The following is a 22,490-nucleotide window of genomic DNA, read 5'->3' on the forward strand; positions in this document are numbered from 1 at the left end:
CTGCCCCAGCACCTTTTCGGCACCCCTCCGCCCTCTTGAGGCCCCCCCACCCCAGCCCTGCCAGGGCTTGTTCTGCAGCCTGGCAAAGTGGGGGACCCCGACCTGGCATTTCCTTTTGTTTCTATTCACATGTAAACTGTAATTGCTCACTGCATTTGCTCTTATTGAAAAAGGGTTTTTCCATTTCATACCTATGTTTTTATGGCTGTATATACTTACTTTCTATAGCTTTATAAATGTTTACACACATATATAAATCTAGACATAAATACAGCTATAGGGGTATATATAGAGAAATACTGTATTATTCATACATATTTGTACACCTATTTATAAATATATCTATAGATATTCTATAAATTTATCTATTTTTATATGTAAGCACTTCCTGAACGAAAGGAGTTGGGCAGCCAATCACAAGGCTGTCTGAGAATGATGGTGTCACGAAATGGCTGTCAGCCAATCACAATGCAGGATTAAAACACATGGGGAGTGAGGCTGTCAGATGTAGCAGCCTCCCTGTATGTCGTGACAGGGGACCTGCTTTGTGACGTGACCCTGGGAACACTGGGACAGGTGGCCAGCCCTGCCGGCCAGTCAGAGGGGCTGCCTGAGAACCCGCGAGTGTGACGGTGTTGAGAAATGGCCATTAGCCAATCACAGAGCAGTGTGAAATGTAACAAAATGGCAGGTCACTGCCATGGAATGGTGGCACCCTGTCATAAAATGGTGGCCCAACCAAAATGGCAGCCCTTGAGTATATAGGCGAAGGGCCTTCTGGGTGTGATGCACTTCCGGGTAACCGGAACGGTCCTGCCAGCCAATCACAACAGAGCACACAGCCAGTAGAGGAGAGTGGCTTCCGGGGCCCCTGCGGCTGCTGGGAGGGGGCGGGACTTCCACCAGAAGCTCTTGGGCGGGGCACCTGTGCGTCGCGTCTCCCGCAGCAGTGGTGCCTGTGCTCCTGGCGTGTTCCCGGGCAGGGATCCCAACGCGCAGCAGGAAGACTCGTGGGGAGGTGAAAATGCTCCTCTTGAGCCGTGGTCAGAGAAGGGGTCAATGTGCTGCCAGAGCTTCCAGGTCTGTGCCTGACCTAAGAACTTTCCCACCCTCAAGCCTGCCCACGCTTCTCACAACCAACCAACCAAGCCATAAGCCTCAAAACATCATATTTGCAACTTCATGGCAGTCAGGCAATGTCCCCAGTGTTTGGAAAAGAGGGAAACATCACACCCATTTTTAAAAAGGCTAAAAAGGAGGACTCTGGGAACTACTCAACAGCCAACCTCACCTCCGTGCCCAGTAAGATAATGGAACAGAATGTCCTGGAAGCCGTGTTGAAACAAATGGAAGACATGTTAAAAGAAATGGAAGACAGGGAGGTGATCAGAGAAAGCAAGCATGGCTTCACCAAGGGCAAATTGTGGCCTTCTGTGGTGGAGTAACTGCATCAGTGGAGAAGGGAAGAGCTCCAAGTGTCATCTACCTAAACTTCTGTAAGGCCTTTCAGACGGTGCCCCAAGCATTCTTGCCTCTAAACTGGAGAGCTATGGGATTGACAGGTGGACTATTCCATGGACAAGGAACTGTCAGGATGGCCGCATCCAAAGAGTTACAGTCAATGAACTCAGTGTCCCAGTGAAAACCAGTAACGAGTGGTGTCCCTCAAGGGCCCCTGCTGGGAGCAGTACTGTTTAATATCTTCACCGGTGACATAGACAGCGGCATTGAGTGCACCCTCAGCAAGTCTGCAGATGACACCAAGCTGAGCGGTACAGCTGATACTCTAGAGAGAAGTGATGCCCTCCAGAGGGACCTTGACAGGCTGCAGGAGTAGGCCCATGTGAACCTCAGTGAGGTCAACAAGGCCAAGTGCAAGGTCCTGCACTGGGGTGGGGCAATCCCCAAAATCATTACAGACTGTGGGATGAAGGGATTGAGAGCAGCCCTGCAGAGGAGGACTTGGGGGTACTGGTAGGTGAGAAATTGGACATGAGGCGTCAGTGTGTGCTTGCAGCCCAGAAAGCCAAGCGTATCCTGGGCTGCATCAAAAGAAGCGTGGCCAGCAGGTCGAGGGAGGTGACTCTCCCCCTCTACTGTGGTCTTGTGAGACCCCACCTGGAGTACTGTGTCCAGTTCTGGGGTCCCCACCACAAGAAAGACGTGGAGCTGTTAGAGCAGGTGAAGAGGAAGGCCACAAAAATGATGCGAGAGCTGGAAAACCTCTCCTGTGAAGAAAGGCTGAGAGAGTTGGGGTTGTTCAGCCTGGAGAAGAGAAGGCTTTTGGGAGACCCTCTTGTGGCCTTTCAATCTATAAAGGGGGCTTATAAGAAAGACGGAGAGAGACTTTTACCAAGGCTTGTACTGACAGTATGTTGCGTTAAGAGTTACTAGCACGTAGGAGTCCGAGGAGTGGCTGAGGGAGGGGGGGGAACCCTCCCGTTGAGTCACGAGGTTCAGACGGGACCCCCTTGCTTTCTAAACTCCTTCTCAGAGAGGAGTCTAGGTGCGGCTAAGTACAGTCCTAGTCTCAGACTTGGTCAACGGTTATTTTCTAAGGACTCTATATGCAGCCATTCATCAGCGTAAAGGCAACAGCGTTAATTTAAATGCGCTGCACCCCCAGTCTAGTCGTGTTGCATGAACGATCACGGCCACACTTAAAGAGTCTGGTCACGTTCAATAACTACCACGGCTAGATTAATGAAGAGTGCAGTTTATTAGAGCAACAGACACACAGGTTCTTTGGATTACCACTGATAAATTCACTGTCTGCAAAGCATGTACAAATACCAAGAGTATGAGTGACACTGCCGGCTATCAAGGCGTTAAAGATGATAAAGCAACTCTAGAGAGATTTCTAAGTTTCACAGAGAGGCACTTGGTATAACCAAGTGTTCGAATCTTACCCAAAGGCGTCCCGATGGGGGGGAAGAGAGGCTCAGCCCGTCGACTGATCCCAGAGGTCAGAGTGGTACGCAATGGTGTCTTCCCTAACATTCTCTTTCTCTTCAGCCATTTTATACTCTCTTTCACCTTTCGGGTGGAGCTTGAGTGACTCTAGTCATACATCTTTGTTTAGGATTGGTGTAAAGTTTTCTCGCTTTGCTTTTAAAGGTATAGGCTAAGAGAAATTCAAAGCGCAAGCTCAGTGAGGGGTGGTCGCACCTTGGAGGCGGGTAGCTTTTGGGATGAAGGTGTGTTTTGGTATTATAACGATGTTATAATGAGCAAAGTTCATCTAAGGACAGCATTTTGTCAGAAACATGACAGACTGTTGGCCCAGGACAGCAAATGTGCAGCTTACTGGTCACACACAATACCTTTGAGTTCCCATTTCATTGCAGAGCCTGGCCGCGGCGTCTCCACACCGCTCCACCCTCCGAACAGTACCTTCTTAGAGTCAGCACACCAAGCTCCCCTGGCGTCACCAACGTCTAAGGTTACAGGCCTAGGGACCTTCCATGGAATGGCCTTGCATGTCAGCTGCATTCCACCCGGGAATCTTCTTCAATGCTGTGCCTTACCTAAAAGTGTGAATATAAGTTTAATTTCTAAGTCACCTCCAGCAATTATCCCACACAGGACGAGGGGTTCAAGGGGTTCAAACTGGAAGAGGGCAGATCTAGATTGGATGTAAGGAAGAAATGTTGTACGATGAGGGTGGTGAGACCCTGGAGGGGGCACAGCTGGGACAGCTGACCCCAGCTGACCAAAGGGATATTCCATACCATATGACGTCATGCTCAGCAGTAAAACCTGGGGGAAGAAGCAGAAAGGGGGGGACTTTTGGAGTTAGGGCATTTGTCTTCCCAATTAACCGTTACGTGTGATGGAGCCCTGCTTTTCTGGAGATGGCTGAACATCCGCCTGCCATTGGGAAGTAGTGAACAAATTCCTTGTTTTGCTTTGCTTTCGTGCGCGGCTTTTGCTGTACCTATTAAACTGTCTTTATCTCAACCCATGAGTTTTCTCACTTTTACCCTTCTGATTCTCTCCCCCATCCCACCAGGGAGGAGTGAGCGAGCGGCTGCGAGCAGCTGCGGTCAGCCCTGGGGAACGTGCTGCAACATCGCCTGAAGTAATCACCAACAGTGGAGAGCGACTGATTCCAGCAGCGTGGTTTGTCCTAGCAGAGTGTGGTTCTCTATGACAGGTGTCAGTGTTCCCCTCTGCACACCGATATTCTTGTCCCATAGCGAAAAGAACACACAGACAGGGACAGGGAGGGGGTTGGCTTCCCTTGCGCAGGGCAGGGATTCAGCTGAGGCAATGCAGGCATCTCATCCTGACCAGGAAGCCCTCGGGCTGAAGCAGGATTCAGCTCCCCTCTGCCTTCACAGACCCAGAGGAGCTGGGAATTCTCCTGGCTCAGTTCAGGTGTGCACAAAAGAGTTGGCAGCGCGTGAGCCCCTGCTCTGAGCCCCTTACCTTTATTGAGCAGGGACTCAGGTGCTCACATACAGATCCTTTGGGATGAGGGAGGTGCCAGAGGTGGTCCAAGACCTGGGCAAGGGCTTGCAAGCCCTGATGGAAAATCTCTGAGAATACCCACCTCCTTCCTGAGCATCACCTGAGGGCCAGAGGGGGAATGGGGATCTCCTTGGCCACCCACAATGACCCCAGACATTTTGGGAACCTGAATGTGCCTTGTACAATATCTCCCTGAGCTCATCAAAGCGAGGAGGGCCCCAGAAGGAGACCCAGGTCTCTCTCTCTCCAATGGACTCACTAAAGCTCCACTCACTATAAAGCTAAGACACATCCACATCCCTGCACTGAAGACTTTTCTTTCAGAGCTCTCATTTTAATGCCATTTAAAAAAGAAAAAAAAAAGCCTCTAGTGCCATGCCAGGTGCCTGGGTGCCCAACGCAACTCCACTCAGTAGGCAAACACAGCACCGACCGTGCAGGAAAGCCGTGCCCTGTTAGAGCTGGTGTGGGGCAGACACCCAGGGCCTCCCAAAGGGGTCCAGTGACTGCGTGCCACTACCTGAATGACAACACCATGGCGCTGATGCAAGGTCCATGCCATCTACAGCCGGGGTGATGCAGGGCTGGGAGGCAGATCACAACCAGGGTGCCCTGCCCTGTACCTGTGTTCTCAGCCCTGGACTATTCTCCTCTCTCTGAACCTCTACTCACCTGCCTGATGCTAAGAAAAGGGAAGTTGATAAGAACAGAATCAGAGACTCATAGACTCATAGACTGGCTTTGGTTGGAAAGGAGCCTTTAAAGATCAGCTAGGACAACCCCCCTGCCATGGGCAGGGACGTCTTTCACTAGGTCAGGTTGCTCAAAGCCCCATCCAACCCGACCTTGAACACTTCCAGGGACGGGGCATCCACAAGTTCTCTGGGCAACCTGTTCCAGTGTCTCACCACCCTCACCATAAAAAATGTCTTCCAATATCCAAACTAAATTTACTCTCTTTTAAAAAACATTATCCCTTGTCCTATCACTACAGGCCCTGGTAAAAAGTCTCTCTCCATCTTCTTACAAGCCTTCTAGATATGTTGTATGGCTACAGGAAGGTCTCCTCTCATGGATCCTGATTTAGAATCCTGCCGACTACAGCAATTTGTCACGCATGGGTGATTTAGACCTCTGAAAGAACCACCGCCAAAGGTATCAGCAAAAGTGGTTTTCTTGAAACTTAACAAAGTTCAGTGCCAAGCTTCACTCCATTACTTACTGCACAAAGGATATAACAATGATTCAAAGTTACCAGTACAGAACCAAAGTTACCAATGCAAAAAGGAAAGTTACCAAGACAAAATCTTAGTGCACTCTAATACAAGGTTATGCGCGATACTGGTCACTTATCAAAGATCTGCAGTTGGTAAAAGATCTGTCGGCCTCGAGGAGTAACCCTGAGAGGCGTCCCAGCTCAAGGGGAGATCACTGCCGTGCAGCCAGCTGCTTAGCAGGGAGAGCTGAAGGAAGGCTCGCTGAGGCTGCCATAGTTATGGAATAAAGTGGTTGGCTTGTAGTTCAATTGCATGCGATGGAGAAGGGATGCCTGAGACTCCTTGTACCCACAACTTTCTCTGTTCCTTGACAAATGAGTCTTGGAAGAATCACCTGCTCTTCATGTGTTAATCGCATGCTCAGTGTTCCAGTTTCCAAGGCCATATGCATCAGTTCTCACCATGTCACTCTCTTTCTGTGTGGGCTTCCAGAGAAGAGGTTGGAACTAGAGAAGTTCTTGGCCCAGTTATGGCTTAGGCCTTTACCTCCTTTGGAGCCTGAACCAAACTACCACTAGTTTGGTCAAGGAGTTGAGTGCATCCGTCACAGGGACTCAGCTCCTTCTGTGCCTGCCACAAACCCAGAGGTGGTGGATTCCTCTTGCCTCAGTTCAGGTGTGCACACAATGCATTCCTCCAAAGACTGGAGGAAATCAAATGTCCCTCCTGTCTTCAAGAAGGGCAAGAAGGAGGAGCCGTGGAACTACAGGCCAGTCAGCCTCACCTCTCTCCCTAGGAAGGGGATGGAGCAGTGAATCCTGGAGACTCTTTCCAGGCACATTGAACTGGTATGGCTGGCATGTAGATAACTTTCTTCATAGCAGCCCGTATAGTGCTGTGTTGGGAGTGTGACCAAACCAGTGCTGACAACACAGCAATGTTGTAGCTATTGCTGAACCGTGTTTGCACAGCCTCAAGGCCTTCCCTATTTCTGTCTCTTCCTCCTCAGCGAGTAAATGATATTTGTTGAGGAGGGAAGAGCAGGGGACGTCATTTAGCAAGTCAGAGATGTACACTGGGTATTGGTGTCCACGTCCAGGTTTTGGTAGCGAGGGGCTGCAGGGGTGGCCTCTGTGAGAAGAGACCAGTGGCTGCCTCCATGCCAGACAGAGCTGGTTCCACCCGGCTCCACAATGGACCCACCGCCGGGCAAAACCGAGCCCATCAAGGAAGCTGGTGGAACCTCTGTGAAAGTGTATTTAAGAAAGGACACAACTGCTAGAGTGTGAGAGGAGAGAGGAAAAAACAGTGTGAGAAACAGCCCTGCAAACTCCAAGGTTGGTGAAGAAGGAGGGAGAGGACGTGCTTCAGGCAGCAGAGCAGATCGTTCCCTGCAGCCCATGGAGAGTACCACAGCAGAGCAGGTATTTCCCTGCAGCCCCTGGAGGAGACCAGAGTGGAGAAGGGAAGCCCTGCAGTCCATAGAAGAGGCAAAACTGGAGATGCTGGATATTTCCTGAACGAATGGTGGCTTGAGGAGAGCCCATGCTGGAGCAGGTTTGTCTTGAAGGACTGTAGCCCATAAGAGGGACCCCAGGGGAAAAGTGTTAGCAGGAAGGAGCAGCAGAGAGGAACTGTTATGGACTGACCACAACTCCATTCCCCATCCCGCAGCACTGCTCAGGGGTAGAAGAGTAGGGAAGGAAGGAGGGAAGCTGAGCTGGGGAAAAAAGGGTGGGGGGAGGCCTTCCATGGGGAAGGTGATAAGGTCTTCCAGCAGCCCCACGCTTCTTCCACCCTCAGCCTTTGCAGTTGCACATGCCTGGCCTGTCTACTTGCCTTCACCACTGTCACATTTGTACAAGGCCCACACACATCTTGGCATGCCCCGTGCAAGCTGGCCTCCCCCAAACCTGGAGCCCACCTGGGCCAGGTCCCCTGTGCCTGAGGCTGGGCACAGCTTTTCCCTGGGAACCTCCCTGAGGAGCACTCCTCGTGTTGTGTCAGCCTGTGTCCTGGCACGGGTGGCAAAGGGACAAAGGCTGCTGCAGCAGCGCTGAAGTAGCTCAGCTGGGAGAGCGTTAGACTGAAGATCTAAAGGTCCCTGGTTCAACCCCGGGCTTCAGCAATGATTTTCTCCCTCAGATTTTGGCAGAACCCATCTGCCGCCTTCCAGCCGGCCCCAGCCCTGCTTGCTCCTTCACCTCTTGCCAGAGCACTGTCCCTGCTCTGTAGCTGCAGATCTGTGGCCTAGAAGGAGCCTTCTTCCAGCACCACAAGTGCCCAGCCTCCCCCGCGGCAGGACTCTCCATTCAGTGCTCCTCTGGGGTGCTCTCCAGCTGCCCCTCCTTCCCCGCTCCACAGAGAAAGGCACATACTGGACTATAGTGCCACGGCAATGTGCACATCCTAGCCACCTGCAGATCTGTTGCCTAAGCCAGTTCCCCAGGGATGCTCCTCCAGAGAAGTTTGGCTTTTGTTGTGACTGACCGCAAGTGAGAGGATGGGGAGAGGGAGAGACTGTCTGTCCAAGCAAGGTTAGTGTCTTGCCAGCTTTTAGCATGAGCTTGAAAATGCTTGGCTGCAGGGACAGTGCCCGCAGGACTATCACTGCTCCAAAAGAGTCCTTCTAGGTCTTTCTTGAGCAAGAACGGGAGAGTCATTGATAAGGATGGGCTTTGGGGCCGAGTGTGCAAAGCAGAAGAGATGAGCAGTCCATCCCCTTACGTCCACTCAACCTCTCCAGAAGTTCACACTTACTGTGGTTTGGTTTTGATTCCCCCAGACCCTCTCTGCCAGGCAGGGGCTGAGCGGGGAAAAATCCAAGGCATTGGGCAGCACAATGGCCCCAGCTGTACCACCACGAGGAGACCATCCCTGAGTGTGGTCAAACCATGGGCCTTTCAGTTAAGAGCTGACCATGCTCACCCACCCTGCCACAGAGACCCCAGCCAGGGCTGTTCCAGGGCACTGCTTTGCCCTCAGGACAGTCCTCAGTGCTGACGGAATGGGAAGGTCCCTGAGCCCAACCCACATGCCCAGCCCCATGGAGACAGAAGCTTGCCCTTCTCCCCACGTCCAGGGATGCTGGGGGGCAGAGCGGTGCACGGGGAGGCCTGGTGCCTGGATGAGAGGCAGGTTTCTGCTCCTCTCCACCACACACCCTGGGGTGCCATCAGAGCTTGGGGGCACCTCACCCCAGGGAGGGCATTTCCCTTACCCTGTTGCTCTGCTCCTGCTGTGGAGTTGGGGACAGATGTGGCACAGATGGCCGTAGCCCTGGGTGGCAGAGGAGGCTCAGGGGTTTTCTCATCTCCATTGACCACAGGGTGGGCCAGAGCATGGGAGAAGTGCCTGCAGCAAGAGCCTCCTCCTGCCCCAGTGCCCTGCACAGAGGTTGAAGGGGCAGTGCTCTGCAGTGCAGCCCTGTGCCAGGATCAGGCCCCAGTGGAGAGGCAATCCGGACCTCCCCCATCTCAGAGGGCTTCAAATGCTGTTTTCTGCTGAGGGTCCCTGGGCACCCAGGGGACAACAGGGCTGTGCTTGTCATAGTCACGTCACGGGAGAAGAGTGTCTCTCCTGCTGGCAGGTGTCAAGGGGATGTAGCTCAGTGGCAGAGCACCTGCTTTGCATGTGGGAGGCCCTGGGTTCAATCCCCAGCATCTCCAGCTGGTGCTTTTGCTCTGACTCCCCAGACTCAGGTGGGTGTGGGCTGGAGCTGGGGCACTGCTCCTCTCCACCCTGCCCTGCCCACCAGGGTCTGGCCATGGGTAAGCAGGGCTGTGTGTGCTGTCTCTGCTGAGCCCCCTCCCAGAGGAGAGGCAGGCAGCTGTGCTAGACCTGAGCTCATGTTCCCAGCCTGGGCACTGCCTTGCACCACAGACCCACACACCAGCCAGGGGCCCTGCTTGGCAGCAGAGCCCCTGTGGGGAGACAAGGGCTGGCCCTCAGGGCGGGAATAGGCATCAACAGCACACTGGGCTGCTGGCAATCCTGGCTGCACTGGGAGATGTGGTGTGAGGGTGTTAGTCCAGCCCAGGTGTCCTTTGGGACCAGGGCCACACTGCCCTGCTGGCTTTGCGGGGGTAAGGGTGTGAGATTGTCCTGTCTCCATGTGGAGATCCCATACCACGTGGGAAGCACCCAGCTGTGCCAGCGGTGAGGGGTGTCTGAGCTGGAGGAGTGACATTTCTTCCCCTGACCCTGTCTCCAGGGCATTTTCCCTCTGCCATCACCACTGCCTTGAGCAGAGCCTCAGCTGAGGCCTGACGGGTGGGTGCGTGGTTAGTGGTGGTTCTCCCTTATCCACAGAGCTGCCACTCACGTCAGTGACTTGCTGTGGAGTCATAATGTTTTAGAGGGGTTTCAGATGGGTGGTAATCACAGAAGAATAGTGTGATTATTACTGTGGTAGTCTGAGGGTATGAGGGAAGCAAAGATTTGGGGAGGAGAGGATACTTTTTATCAGGTGTCACATTTTTCACAACGCAGCATTTGTGGGTCACTGACCAGATGATCATGGAGGTGGTGGCTGAGATTGTGTAATGGAAATTCTTTTGTTCTGGAATTGAAGCCCCAATCGCCCTCTAAGAGTCTGAGCCTACTGGATCTGCAAGGATCCAGTTTCTTCTCTTAAAACTGAGGATAATTATATAGAGGGAGAGCCTGTTTGGAAGTTTTAGTAGTTTGGGGACAGAGGCCAGTTGGGGGCTGGGCCCTCATGGGAGGGGGCTGTTTCTGCCCCGTGCCCTTGGCCTGGTGCTCAGAGCTGTGAAGGGGCTTTCCAAAATCCTGCTGGAAAGAGCCAGATGTGGGACGTGTGGCTGAGCTGGGGCACAGGGAGAACCCCTGGACCGGCCTTCAAAGCAGCTCTCCCAGCAGAACATTGCCCAGGAGTCACTTTGAGTGTTGCTGTTCTCCTTCAGGAAGCCTGGTGCACACCAAGCACAGCCAGAGCTGTTCCTGTGCCAGGAGAAGACTTCATGCACTGCTGAGGCTGATGGTGACAGTTCCCGCCAGCTGTCCAGCTCAGGAAGATGCAGGTAAGATGCCACAGAGGAGGCACCGACTGGTTGTCACTTCTCTGGCGGGAACAGGATTTAACAGCAGAAGGGAGGCAGGACGAGAGGGCCCATGATGTCCAAAAGCACATCAGACAGCTGGGACAGTCACGCTGAGAGCAGAGGGAGAAGGAGATGGAGGTGCCCTGGCTGGGACAATGCTTCCGAGGTAACATCTGCCACACAAACACAGAGAGAGACAGAGGCACTGGGAGGTGGTGGAGGGGGTGAGAAAGGTGCCTGGGAGAGAGGGGAGCACAGGGAGATGGTGAAAAAGCCGTGGTGTTGGAAGTGAGGACGCTCCTGCTGTGCAGGTGCTTGTGATGTCACAGGTGGCTGAGTAGGTGAGAGGGCAGGAGGAGGACCTGGCTTTTCCAGCTGCTTCTGATGTCACTGGTAGCTCAGGAAGTGCCTGGGTATGAAGGGACACCTGGCTTGTGGTGTCACTGGTGGCTCTGTGCTCTTAGGGCAGGAGCATGCACCTGGCTTGTGCAGGTGCTTGTGATGTCATATGTGCTTGAGTAGGTGATAGGTTAGGAGCAGGCCCCTGGATTGTGCTGTGCTTGTGACGTCATAGGTGGATGAGTTTGTGATAGGGTAGAATGAGGCACCTGGCTTTTTCATGGGCTGGTGATGTCACCCGTGCCTGAGTAGGTGATAGGGCTGGAGCAGAAACATTCCTTGTGCTGCTCATTCTGATGTCAGAGGTGCCTGAGTAGTTGACAGAGCAGGAGAGGGCACCTGGCTGTGCAGCTGCTTGTGATGTCACTGATGACTGATTAGGTGGTAGGGCAGAAGCAGGCCCCTGTCTTGTGGAGGTGCTTTTGAGGTACCTGTTGTCTGAGTATCTGCTTGGGAATGAAAGGACACCTGGCTTGTGGAGGTGCTTGAGCTCTCATATTTCCCTGCCCATGTGATAGGGCAGGAGGAGGCAGCTGGCTTGGGCAGATGCTTGTGCTGTCAGTGGTGGGTGTAGCTCTGAGGGCAGGAGGAGGCAGCTGGCTTTTGCAGGTGCTTGTGATGTCATTGGTGACTCTTTGCTCTTAGGGCAGGAGCATGCAGCTGGCTTCTCCAGCTTCTTGTGATGTCACCTGTGCCTGAGTAGGGGATAGGGCAGAAGCAGGCACCTGGCTTGTTGTTTCAGGAATTATGCAGCCGCCACCTAGACCATGGTAGGAATTATGCAGGTGCCACCTCAGCAGGGCTCGGCCCAAGGTTCCTGCTCATAGAAGACGGGTCACCAATCCGCTGAGTAAATAAGTGGTTTATTTATGTGACAGGCAGAGCAGCTCGAGCTGGGTGCCTGCAAGGAGGGACCCCTACTGCAGATCGCAGACCCCAATTATACCCTTACAGACAGATTTCCCGGAACGTACCACCCATCACCCGATCCCCAAGTCCAATCACTTAATTCTGGTCGGTGGTCTCTTGATTTCTTACTGGTTTTCTTGGTTGCTGGGCTGGCCTTCTTCTGCAGTTACCTCATTCTCTTGGAATTGTTTCCTTGGTCCTTTTCTTCTTCCTTCTGCTTGCATCTGCCAGTTTCAGCTGGTTCTGTGTTTGCAGCATTAGCTTTCTCAAAAAGTTGACTCTCGGTCAGCTCTTGCTGCCTAAGGCGTCAACTCCTTTAGCTCCTAGTGCTAAGCAAGGCTGTTCATCCTAACAATTCCCAACACGGGTAACTGCAAGCTCTACTGGAGAAACTCTGAGACCGGACAACATCTGGGGGCATCTTCTTGGAGGTTGTTGGGCAATTCCTTCAGCCAATTGAAATGACAGCAGATGCCAAAATTTACGGCAACTGAACCTTTCGCTACTCCGTATCTTCAGAGCTTCATTATGCATAATGCTAACTTGGAAAGGCACACGCTTCTGCCCAGCACCCCTTTCTCCTTCTTTCCCCAACTTGTACTGCTGAGCACGATGTCATATGGTGTGGGATATCCCTTTGGTGAGTTGGGGTCAGCTGTCCTGCCTGTGTCCCCTCCCAGCTCTGGTGTACCCCGAGTGACCTCGCTGGTGGGGCTGTGTGAGAAGCAGAAAAGGCCGTGACACTGTGCACGCACTGTTCAGCCATAGCTAAAACATTGGTGTGTGACCGACACTGTTCTGGTCACAAATCCAAGCACCACAGAGCTTCTCGCTCACCCTCCCCCAGTAGGATGCGGGATGGAATCGGAAGAGCAAAAGTAAGAAAACTTGCGGGTTGAGAGAAGTACAGTTTAATAATTGACATAAAATAAAATATAATTATAATCATAATAAATTGTAATGAAAAGGAAAACAAGAGAGACAGAGTAACAAAGCCCAAGAAAAAAAACAAGTGATGCAACCGCTCACCACCTGCTGATCAATGCCCAACCATCCCCGAGCATCCAGCCATCCCTGATGCCCCAGCCATCCCCTCCTGGCCAACTCCCCCCAGCTTATATACTGAGCATGACGGCATATGGTATGGAATAGCCCTTTGGCCTCTTTGGCTGTGCCCCCTCCCAGCTTCTTGTGCCCCTGGCAGAGCATGGGAAGCTGAGAAGTCCTTGACCAGTGTAAACATTACTTAGCAACAACTACACCACCAGTGTGTTATCAACATTATTCTCATCCTAAATCCAAACCACAGCACTGTACCAGCTACTAGAAAGAATATTAATGCTATCCCAGCTGAAACCAGGACAGCTACAGAAAGTGAACTCTGTCCCATCCAAAACCAGTACTCATGCTCAGCGCTGTCATCAAATCCACACTCAACGAGCTCCCCATCTCCGTGCTTGGTGCCACCCCGTCACACGCTTGCAATGTCCCCAAACCCCAAGCTTTTCCAGGTCCCCACCCCCTTGTTCCGTACATCCTAGTCCCCCCTCTCAGTGCTGTCCACATCCCCATGCAGTTGGCCCTGTTCCTGTTCCTGTGCTCGCCACTTTAGGCGTGCCTGCGATCGACAAGGTCCCTGTCAACACATGCAAGGCCACCTTTCACAGAATCCCAGAATGGTGGAGGTTGGAGGGCACCTCTGGAGACCACCTAGTCCAAGTGCCTGCTCAAGCAGGGTCCCCTGGAGCCGGCTGCCCAGGCCCTTCTCCAGCCAGAGGTTTCTACATTTGGCAGCTGTTTCTGGACTTGGGGGACTGTTGGCAGGTTTAAGGTGTGCCCCTGGGCTCAGGGGTGTTTGTGGATTTGGAGGATGCCGACCGGTCTTGGGGGCTGTGCTGGTGTGATGGTTGGTGCCAACTTTTTGGGAATCTTCAGGGTTCGGGGGTGTTGCTGTGTCAGGGGCATGCTGCCAGGTTTGGGGGGAGCTGCCAGGTGTGGGGTGCATCTGGATTGAGGGTTTGTTCCTGGGTTTGGGCAATGGTACCAGGTCTAAGGGTTATTTCCACTTTGGGGGTGCCGCATCTGCTCCAGTGGAAACAAGCCCTGTCCCTGCAGCAGTGCCAGCAGTGCATCTCGTAAGGTGCTGGCCACCAGGGTGGTCATGCTGCGCTCTCTGGCTGCTTGTTTCAGCAGCTCGGGTACCTGGCTGCCCACCCTTGAGAAGAGCTGGGGTGCCACCCTCAGACGTTTGTAACTTGCCCTTCTTGAGGTGAAATCGTGTCTGTCACGGTTAGAGTACTTTGGGATAGTACACACCGTGCTGTCTGCTCTGCCTTGGGAGTAAATGATGTGTTTCTGCTTGTAGTTTAATTGCCTTATTCCTTCTTTTGAATCTCTGATGCAGATCACTCGGGGCCATTGATGGAGGCTGATTTTTGCATTGTGCCTGCTGTTCTGCTTGGCAGGGCTGCAGGAGTGGAGCCGGGCAGCACTGCTCCACTGCTGGCTGCTGGGGTAGCCGTGGAGGACAGAGGCTTTAAGAAATCCCTTCCCAAGTCCCACTGAAGCTCAAGAGGTTTTCTGCCAGTGGAGTTGCTGTGGCACTAAACATCACTTGGCAAGGGCTCTGACTTGTCCTGGGTTCCCCTTCGTTTCTGCTCTGTAGAAGACTGTTGGCAAGCATTGAATTTGGGCAGCCTCTGCTCCTGTTGAATTGTCTTGTTGCTTTTTGTCACAAAGCGCTTTGTCAGACAACTGCCTAGTGAAGGAGGCTTCCAGTGATGTTTTGCTGTCTGGCTCTTCAGAAAAAGGACAGGCATGGAAGTTAACATATTTAAGCTGGATGTAGTCAATGATATTATTTTGTAGTTTAGTTCATGTGCATTTCTCTCTTTCTCTCTCACTCCCTCTCTGTCTTGGAGAGCTGAATAATCTAATAACCTGTTAAAGAGAAGATTAACCAGGTGCATACTCCTGTACTGAAGAGTACAATGTAGGAGAGAAAGGCAGAAGTGTCTGGTCAGGACACGTGTGAAAATGCAATGTGATTGGCAGTTTTGGCCGTGTTTGGCAGTGGTGGTTGCTGTCGCCCTGTTCTAGCTCAGTGCTTCTGGCTCAAACTCAGTGCAAAGGTGGCCTGTGAGTTTCTTGCTTGGTTCTGCCCGTGCCTTTGGTTGGTGTGGGGTCTGTGTGGTTGGCTGGAGTGTGGCTTCATGCCTTCCGTGCTAGGCCCATTCGTCTGCTTTGGGAAGATTTAGAGCTGTTGGACAGGTGAGAGTGAGAGCAGGGAAGGCATCTGGCTTTGGGCTCTCATGTGAGTTCGTTAGTGCAAGGACAGTGACTACTGTTTGGCTTATGCCTGTTGTTCAGTCCAGGTACATCAGCCTCCAAGAAAGGGAGAAGTAGGAAAGATTTCGTCACTGACAGGGTTCTTAAGGACTGGAACAGGCTGCCCAGGGAAGTGGCTGAGTCACCATTCCTGGAGGTGTTTAAAGGACGTGCAGATGTGGCACTTAGGGACAGAGCTTCGTGATGGACTCGGCAGTGTTCGGTTTATGGTTGGACTCGATGAGCGTAGAGGTCTTTTCCAACCTCAATGATTCCATGATTCTATAATCTCTGAACTGTTGGCAGTACAGAATTAGACAAGTGGACAAGCAAAAAGTGAGGAAATGTGGCTAAGCTGATGAGCTGCAAGAACATTACTGTGAAAAAATACTTGTATCTTAGGAAAGTTTTAACATTCTTTTTCTTCCAGATCATCCTATTTGCTCACTTGTTCCTCAGACAGTCCCACACTGTCCAGCACAGCTGAAGGACACCCCTTCGTTCCTGCATTTCCCATGGATTCCCATGGCCTGATCACCCTGTGCAAAAGCAACTCTGGATTTCCCATGTAGCACAGGTACAGAGGAAATGGAGAAGAGGTAAGGGTGCATTAGGAGGCATTTGGACTGAGACTCTCCACACTGGTAAAAACCTCCCTCAATGGGTGCTGGATTCAGAGCGGTGTCAGCGAGGGGAGAATGGGGCCCTTCTTTCTGAAGCAGAAGCAACTGGATTTGGCTGTGAGAATCTGCTCTTCCATTAGCAATCCCGTAAAGTAAAACTTCCTCCTCTCAGCCAACACACACATCCCATTCATGCTGCTTCCTCCAACGCCACAGATGCATGGGCAAAAGAGAAGAAGGGAGAAAGAAAATCCTCTAGCAATGGTTTACTCTTGGGAACTAGTCCTAGCTCCAAGCCTGGTTTCTTTCCTAAATGGCTGAGCACCAGGACAGACTCCCGAGGCTGCAGTTTCTGTGGCTACCTTTCCCATGGATTTTTCTTGTGTTTTCCCCAGAAACTGCTGTGGCAAATTTCAGACCAGGTGCCAATCCAAATACTCATACTCAGAAAGGTTTAGCATCTCCTTCAACTTCAGCAGATTTTTTTTTCATGCACTTGTATTTTTGATCTTTTTGTAAACATTGCTCTCATTTTTTTGTTGCAGGCTCAGATACTTGTCAAGTGCTAAAGACAACATAAATCTAAGGAACCCCGAACGTCCAGGAGCTAACAAGATACCAAACAGCATTTGACGCTTGCTAAAACCCAGCTGCCAGCACCAAGGAGTACTCACTGAATATCTTTATTGTCTTCGCATTCATATTATGATGGGAGCCCAACAGTATAAGAACATAAGGCTGCTAGATTAAACACAAAAATCACAACAGTTTTCCCTCACTGCATGTTCCTGCTGTGCAGACCTCATGAAGGCCTAGCCCTGCAAGCTGGACATCCCCAGCTCCCCCATCAGCCGTATGGTGCAACAGCACATATGACAGGCACCGGGAGCCTGTATGATGTCACAGTGCGTCTCCAAGACGAGCCAAGGTCTCTCCCCAGAGCCGCCAGCAGCTGACACCACAACCTCTCCTGCCCGATCGCTGCCTGCCCTCACCCTCGCCGCGCTCTGCGACCGAGAGCTGCCGCAGCCGACAAGCTCATCCACAGCCAGTGCGATGGCCAAGGCTGAGAAAGGTGAAGCATTGCTGCTCCTCCCGGGGAGGCTTCACAGAGGGCCTCTGTCAGGGAAGGCCCTCAGCAACTCTCCTGCTCTCGCCGTAGGCTTTGTAGCCACCTCCACCATGGACGGAGCCTGGGTGGGCACCTGGAGACCTCATCGCCCACGCGGCCCCATCATGGCCCAGTTCACCAGCCCGGGACCCAAGTACTCAATCCCCGGGACAACAGGTAAAATCACCATCGCAAGGCGGGGGCGGCACATCCACTGCCTCCAGGGGACGAGCAGCCACAGCTCCATTCCCCTTTGCTCCAAGCCTCCGTGCTCTCAGCTGCAGCAAGGACACAGGCCTGCCAGAGGAAGGCTCAGGCTGCTCCTGGGAAAGCCCCAGAAAAGAGCTGCCTGACTCTGCTGAGCACAGAGGTGGCCTTAGCAGGGCCTTAACCCCTGAGCGCACAGGAGCAAGCTTGATTTGTGTCTTTTCTACAAACTTGGTGCTCCCACCTCACCCTTGTCTTCTTCTCCTCTTCTTCTTCTCCTTGTCTTTGTCTTCTCCTCCTTCTCTTCCCCTCTTCTTCTCCTTCTTCATCTTCTCCTCTCAGACTTCATCTTCTCTTCCTATTCTTCTTCTTCTCCTCCTCGGTAATAGCAGTAAAGTTTCCATTTCTTTCCCATCGGGGCATCGGAAAAGCAAAACATCACAGAGGCCATCTTTACATTTGCTTTCAGATAGCTTATCAACCGTGTGGGCGTTTCCTGCTTCATCACAATAGCATTCTGGTGATCTTCTGATTAATTGTACAGTGCCTACCTTGTTCTTGCTGGAAGTCATTGTACCATTGTATTGACCCGCTGGTATCAGTCTTGGAGGAAAAAATCACACGGGAAGGGAATTTCTTGAGGCCGGCAACTCCAACTACTCCACTTAAAACTAGCTTGAAATATGCAGTTGCAGGCAGGTGTCCTTTTCTTCATAGGCTTTTCTTCCTAGGCTACCTGGATCACAATCCCACCAAAACCAAAGCCCCTGCCTACACATTTCGAGGGGCCAAGCCTCCCGTCGCAGACAGCTGCTCTCCGGGTCCTCGGTACTACGTCCCGCCCTCCATCACCAGGAACGGGAAGTACGTGGCTCCAGCACAGCACATCTGCGGACTTCCCAAGATTAAGACCGAGATCACTCCTGGACCAAGTGAGTACCATTTCTCCAGCCCTTCTTTCAGGCAACACAAGCACGCCTTACATTTGCCTCGTGCTACTGGGGTACAAAACCATCAGCTCACGCCCTGAAGGAGCTTCAGAGGTTTCCAGACACAAAGCAAACAAGGCTGAGCCCCTCCCTCTGACCTTTCCTCTTTGGCTTGAGCAAAAGAGCCCAGCTTCACTGCTGTTCTCTGCTTCTCCTCTGCCATAGGTGACTACTCCACCGACAAGGCCAACAAACACCTCTACAAATGCGCGCCGGCACAGTCCATGGCCTTCCGGCACAAGGCGGTCACAACCGACCAAACTCCAGGTAAGGGAGCTTGGGGAAATACACAGACTTGCAGCCGGCGTGTCCTCCAGGGAAAATCTGCTGCCCAGCTTTTTCAACAGGCCTAGGGAAAAGCCTCCACAGCAGGGCACAACGGTCTCTTGAGAAGCTTGCTTGATGCCCCAGAGCACCAACTTCTCTCATCCCACAGAAGAACGGGCAACTCAGGCTTGGAGCTGCCAACACACACCACATGCGGCAGAAGAAAGAGGCAGTGGGAGGAGGGACAAGACATCCTTCCTGCTCCTCGCAGCAGGCTGCTTCTCTCCCAGCCAGGTGCTGCCCCTCTCCCCGCAGGACTCACACGCTCTCTTCCCATTCCCCTTCCAGGTCCTGGCACCTACACCCTGCCTAGGCTGGTGGGACCCAACACAGCCTACACCCACGCCAGCCCGTGCTACTCCCTGAAAGGGAAGAGCAAGCACAGGGGCTTTGCTGAAGACCTCTCCAAGGTGAGCTACGCTTCTCTGCTCTCAGCTGCTCTCCTCAGGGCAGAAGGGCTCCCACACCTTCTGCAGCCTCTCTTAACGCACACTTCCCTGCACCAGCAGCAAAACCCAGGAAGCCACAGGTCCCCTGGCTCTCTTGCTGTTAACAGCAACACCGACACCTGCAGTGCCTCGCTGTCCAACACTAACAGTTTTGGTGGGGCAGAGCTCATCAGCACTAATGGGAATCTCCCTCCTCCTCTGGGAAATCTGCCCCTCTGCAGGGGAACAGGAGGTGCCCTTGTTCCAATCGCTCCATGCCCCTCACACCACTCCTCTGGCCAGCCAGCTCAACTAGCACAGCCCGCGTGGGCACCCGCCAAGCATCAACACCTGCCTTTTGTACCCAACCACCTCCTTGCCTCTCTTACAGACGCCAGGTCCTGCTGCATTCCCCAAGGTGGAACTGGACGTCTACAAAAAAAGGGCTCCCATGTACACGATGGGAACCAAAAGTAGACTTGCAGGCGACAAAACAGTGAAGCCGGGGCCAGCAGACTACTGCCTGGGAAAGGTAAGGCAGCCTGCCCGCCTCTCCTCCTCTGCTTTGCAACACCCAGCCCTTAAGCATCTCCCCCTTCTGACGGGGCTTCTGACAACTCCAGACCACTTACTGGAGTGACAAAATGCAGGACGCAGGCCTGCTCCCTTGCCTTGGCCCAAAGCCCAGCAGAGGGAGGCCAAAGAACATCTCTTTGCCTCTCCACTAGCTCAGCCATTCAATGCTGATACGTGCTCACACATCACAAGCTCCTCAGGAGGACATTCCGCTGCAGACGGGACAAGCAGACCCAAGAGGGGACTTTTCTCATGCACTGGGGATCAGCTGGGAGGTCAGGGGCATCTAGCAAAATGTGGCTGGAGCTAGGAGGCCTCTGGACTTGGAGCAAGTTCCAGTGCCAGCTCAGCTCCAGCCATGACCTTACCATGCCAGGTGGAGTGGCCATGTCACTCCATTTTGCGTCAAACACAAGATCTTTGCTGTTGAGTGGCCTTCTGAAAACACTTGAGGGATGTATTTTACCCACACCAAACTCTTTCTCTCCTGCCTTAATAGTCCTCCCCAAAAAGGGGAGAACTGCCAATCACTAACAGCAGCAGACCATTAGAAATGTCCTGCTCACGCAGGAGGTTTCCAACAAGCATGCCACTGGGACAGGGGGAGTTAGGTAAAACTGCCCACACATGCCTGCAGCAATGCACGACAAAGGGCACGTGCACATACAGCAACTTGTTATGCCAGACGGCCTTCACTGAAGACAAGTCTTCTTGAGAACAAGGCACCATGGTCACCCTTTTTTCCTCACTTTTCCCCTTCCAGGTGACGCTGATCAAGCCCCAGGCACCTGCTCCCACTTTTGGACTCCGACATTCCCTCTACACGGCTCCTCTCATATCTCTGATATGATTCTAATAAAACAACACACCCCCAAAGATCTGGTCTGTCCACCTTCAGCTGCAGGGAGAGGAGGTGTGCGTGAGGGAGTACAACCGTCTCTCTCCATTTCATGTTTATGCCTCAGACAAAACACTGCAGGATGAGGACGAGGGGAGAGCACTGTTATCCTTAGTGTCATCAAGGCAGAGAGCTCTGACAGCACGCTTTCACCCGACTGGAGCTAGAGCTCAATCTGGCTGCTGCTGTAAAAGACAACAAGAAACACTTCTTCAAATACATTAGCAGCAAAAGGAGAGCTAAGGAGAATCTCCAGCCCCTAGTAGATGGGGGAGGGAACACAGTGACCAAGGATGAGGAAAAGGCTGAGGTACTTAATGCCTTCTTTGCCTCAGTCTTTAATTGCAGGGCCAATTGTTCTCTGGGTACGCACCCCCCGGAGTTGGAAGATAGGGACGGGGACCAGAATGGAGCCCCCATAATTCACGGGGAAATGGTTAGTGACCTGCTGCACCACTTAGACCCTCACAAGTCTATGGGGCCTGATGAGATCCACCCAAGAGTGCTGAAGGAACTGGCAGAACAGCTCACCAAGCCCCTTTCCATCATTTACCAGCAGTCCTGGCTAACTGGGGAGGTCCCAGCTCACTGGAGATTAGCTAATGTGACCCCCATCTTCAAGAAGGGCCGGAAGGAGGATCCGGGGAACCAGAGGCCTGTCAGCCTGACGTTGGTACCGGGGAAGCTGATGGAGCAGATCATCCTGAGTGCTATCACACGGCACGTAGAGAATAACCAAGGGATCAAGCCCAGCCAGCATGGGTTCAGGAAAGGCAGGTCCTGCTTGACCAACCTGATCTCCATCTATGACAATGTGACCCCCCTAGTGGATGAGGGGAAGGCTGTAGATGTTGTCTATCTAGACTTCAGTAAAGCCTTTGACACAGTTTCCCACAGCATTCTTCTGGAGAAACTGGCTGCTCATGGCTTGGACGGGTGTACTCTTCGCTGGGTAAAGAACTGGCTGGATGGCCAGGCCCAAAGAGTGGTGGTGAATGGAGTTTACTCCAGTTGGCGGCCGGTCACAAGCGGTGTTCCCCAGGGCTCTGTGTTGGGGCCAGTCATGTTTAATATCTTTATCAATGATCTGGATGAAGGGATCGAGTGCACCCTCAGTAAGTTTGCAGATGACCCCAAGTTGTGTGGGAGTGTTGATCTGCTGGAGGGTAGGAAGGCTCTGCAGAGGGACCTGGACAGGCTGGGTCGATGGGCCAAGGTCAATTGTGTGAGGTTTAAAAAGGCCAAGTGCAAGATCCTGCACTTGGGTCACAACAACCCCATGCAACGCTACAGGCTTGGGGAAGAGTGGCTGGAAAGCTGCCTGGCAAAGAAGGACCTGGGGGTGTTGGTCGACAGCCGGCTGAATATGAGCCAGCAGTGTGCCCAGGCGGCCAAGAAAGCCAATGGCATCCTGGCTTGTATCAAAAATAGCGTGGCCAGCAGGAGTAGGGAAGTGATCGTGCCCCTGTACTTGGCACTGCTGAGGCCGCACCTCGAATGCTGTGTTCAGTGTTGGGCCCCTCACTACAAGAGAGACATTGAGGTGCTGGAGCGTGTCCAGAGAAGGGCAACGAAGCTGGGGAAGGGTCTGGAGCACAAGGCTGATGGGGAGCGGCTCAGGGACCTGGGGTTGTTTAGCGTGGAGAAAAGGAGGCTCAGGGGAGACCTCATCGCTCTCTACAACTGCCTGAAAGGAGGCTGTAGAGAGGTGGGGGTCGGTCTCTTCTCCCATGTAACAAGCGATAGGATGAGAGGAAATGGCCTCAAGTTGTGCCAGGGGAGGTTTAGACTGGATATTAGGAAATTTTTCTTCACCGAGAGGGTTATCAAGCATTGAAACAGGCTGCCCAGGGAAGTGGTTGAGTCACCATCCCTGGCAGTATTTAAAAGACGTTTGGATGAGGTGCTTAGGGACATGGTGTAGTGGTGGTCTTGGTAGTGTT

The 22,490-nt window shown here is 52.7% G+C and overlaps 1 protein-coding gene and 2 non-coding genes across 3 annotated transcripts; all 3 read left to right on the forward strand.

The window, feature by feature from the left end:
- Positions 1–7,745: 7,745 nt before the first annotated feature.
- TRNAF-GAA (transfer RNA phenylalanine (anticodon GAA)) lies at positions 7,746–7,818 on the forward strand. The gene has a single exon. It is a non-coding gene; the product is annotated as a tRNA-Phe (tRNA).
- A 1,468-nt stretch (positions 7,819–9,286) lies between these two features.
- On the forward strand, positions 9,287–9,358 carry TRNAA-UGC (transfer RNA alanine (anticodon UGC)). Its single transcript has one exon. It is a non-coding gene; the product is annotated as a tRNA-Ala (tRNA).
- A 7,550-nt stretch (positions 9,359–16,908) lies between these two features.
- LOC142403174 (ciliary microtubule associated protein 1A-like) lies at positions 16,909–19,801 on the forward strand. Its single transcript, XM_075489362.1, has 6 exons — positions 16,909–17,299; positions 18,061–18,261; positions 18,484–18,585; positions 18,934–19,055; positions 19,465–19,640; positions 19,711–19,801. The coding sequence occupies exons 1-6, from the start codon at positions 16,909–16,911 to the stop codon at positions 19,799–19,801; spliced, it is 1,083 nt and encodes a 360-aa protein (XP_075345477.1).
- The last annotated feature ends 2,689 nt before the right edge of the window (positions 19,802–22,490 follow it).

Source organism: Mycteria americana, unplaced genomic scaffold (genome assembly GCF_035582795.1).
Source record: "Mycteria americana isolate JAX WOST 10 ecotype Jacksonville Zoo and Gardens unplaced genomic scaffold, USCA_MyAme_1.0 Scaffold_130, whole genome shotgun sequence".
In the NCBI taxonomy this organism is placed as follows: domain Eukaryota; kingdom Metazoa; phylum Chordata; class Aves; order Ciconiiformes; family Ciconiidae; genus Mycteria; species Mycteria americana.

Bases quoted from the DNA above. Each gene is read 5' to 3' on its own strand.
- LOC142403174 (XM_075489362.1), top strand. From the start codon at position 16,909: ATGTCACAGTGCGTCTCCAAGACGAGCCAAGGTCTCTCCCCAGAGCCG. The intron at 17,300-18,060 runs GTAAAATCACCA...TTTTCTTCCTAG, and splicing joins CTCAATCCCCGGGACAACAG to GCTACCTGGATCACAATCCC. The intron at 19,641-19,710 runs GCAACACCCAGC...CACTTACTGGAG, and splicing joins CGCCTCTCCTCCTCTGCTTT to TGACAAAATGCAGGACGCAG.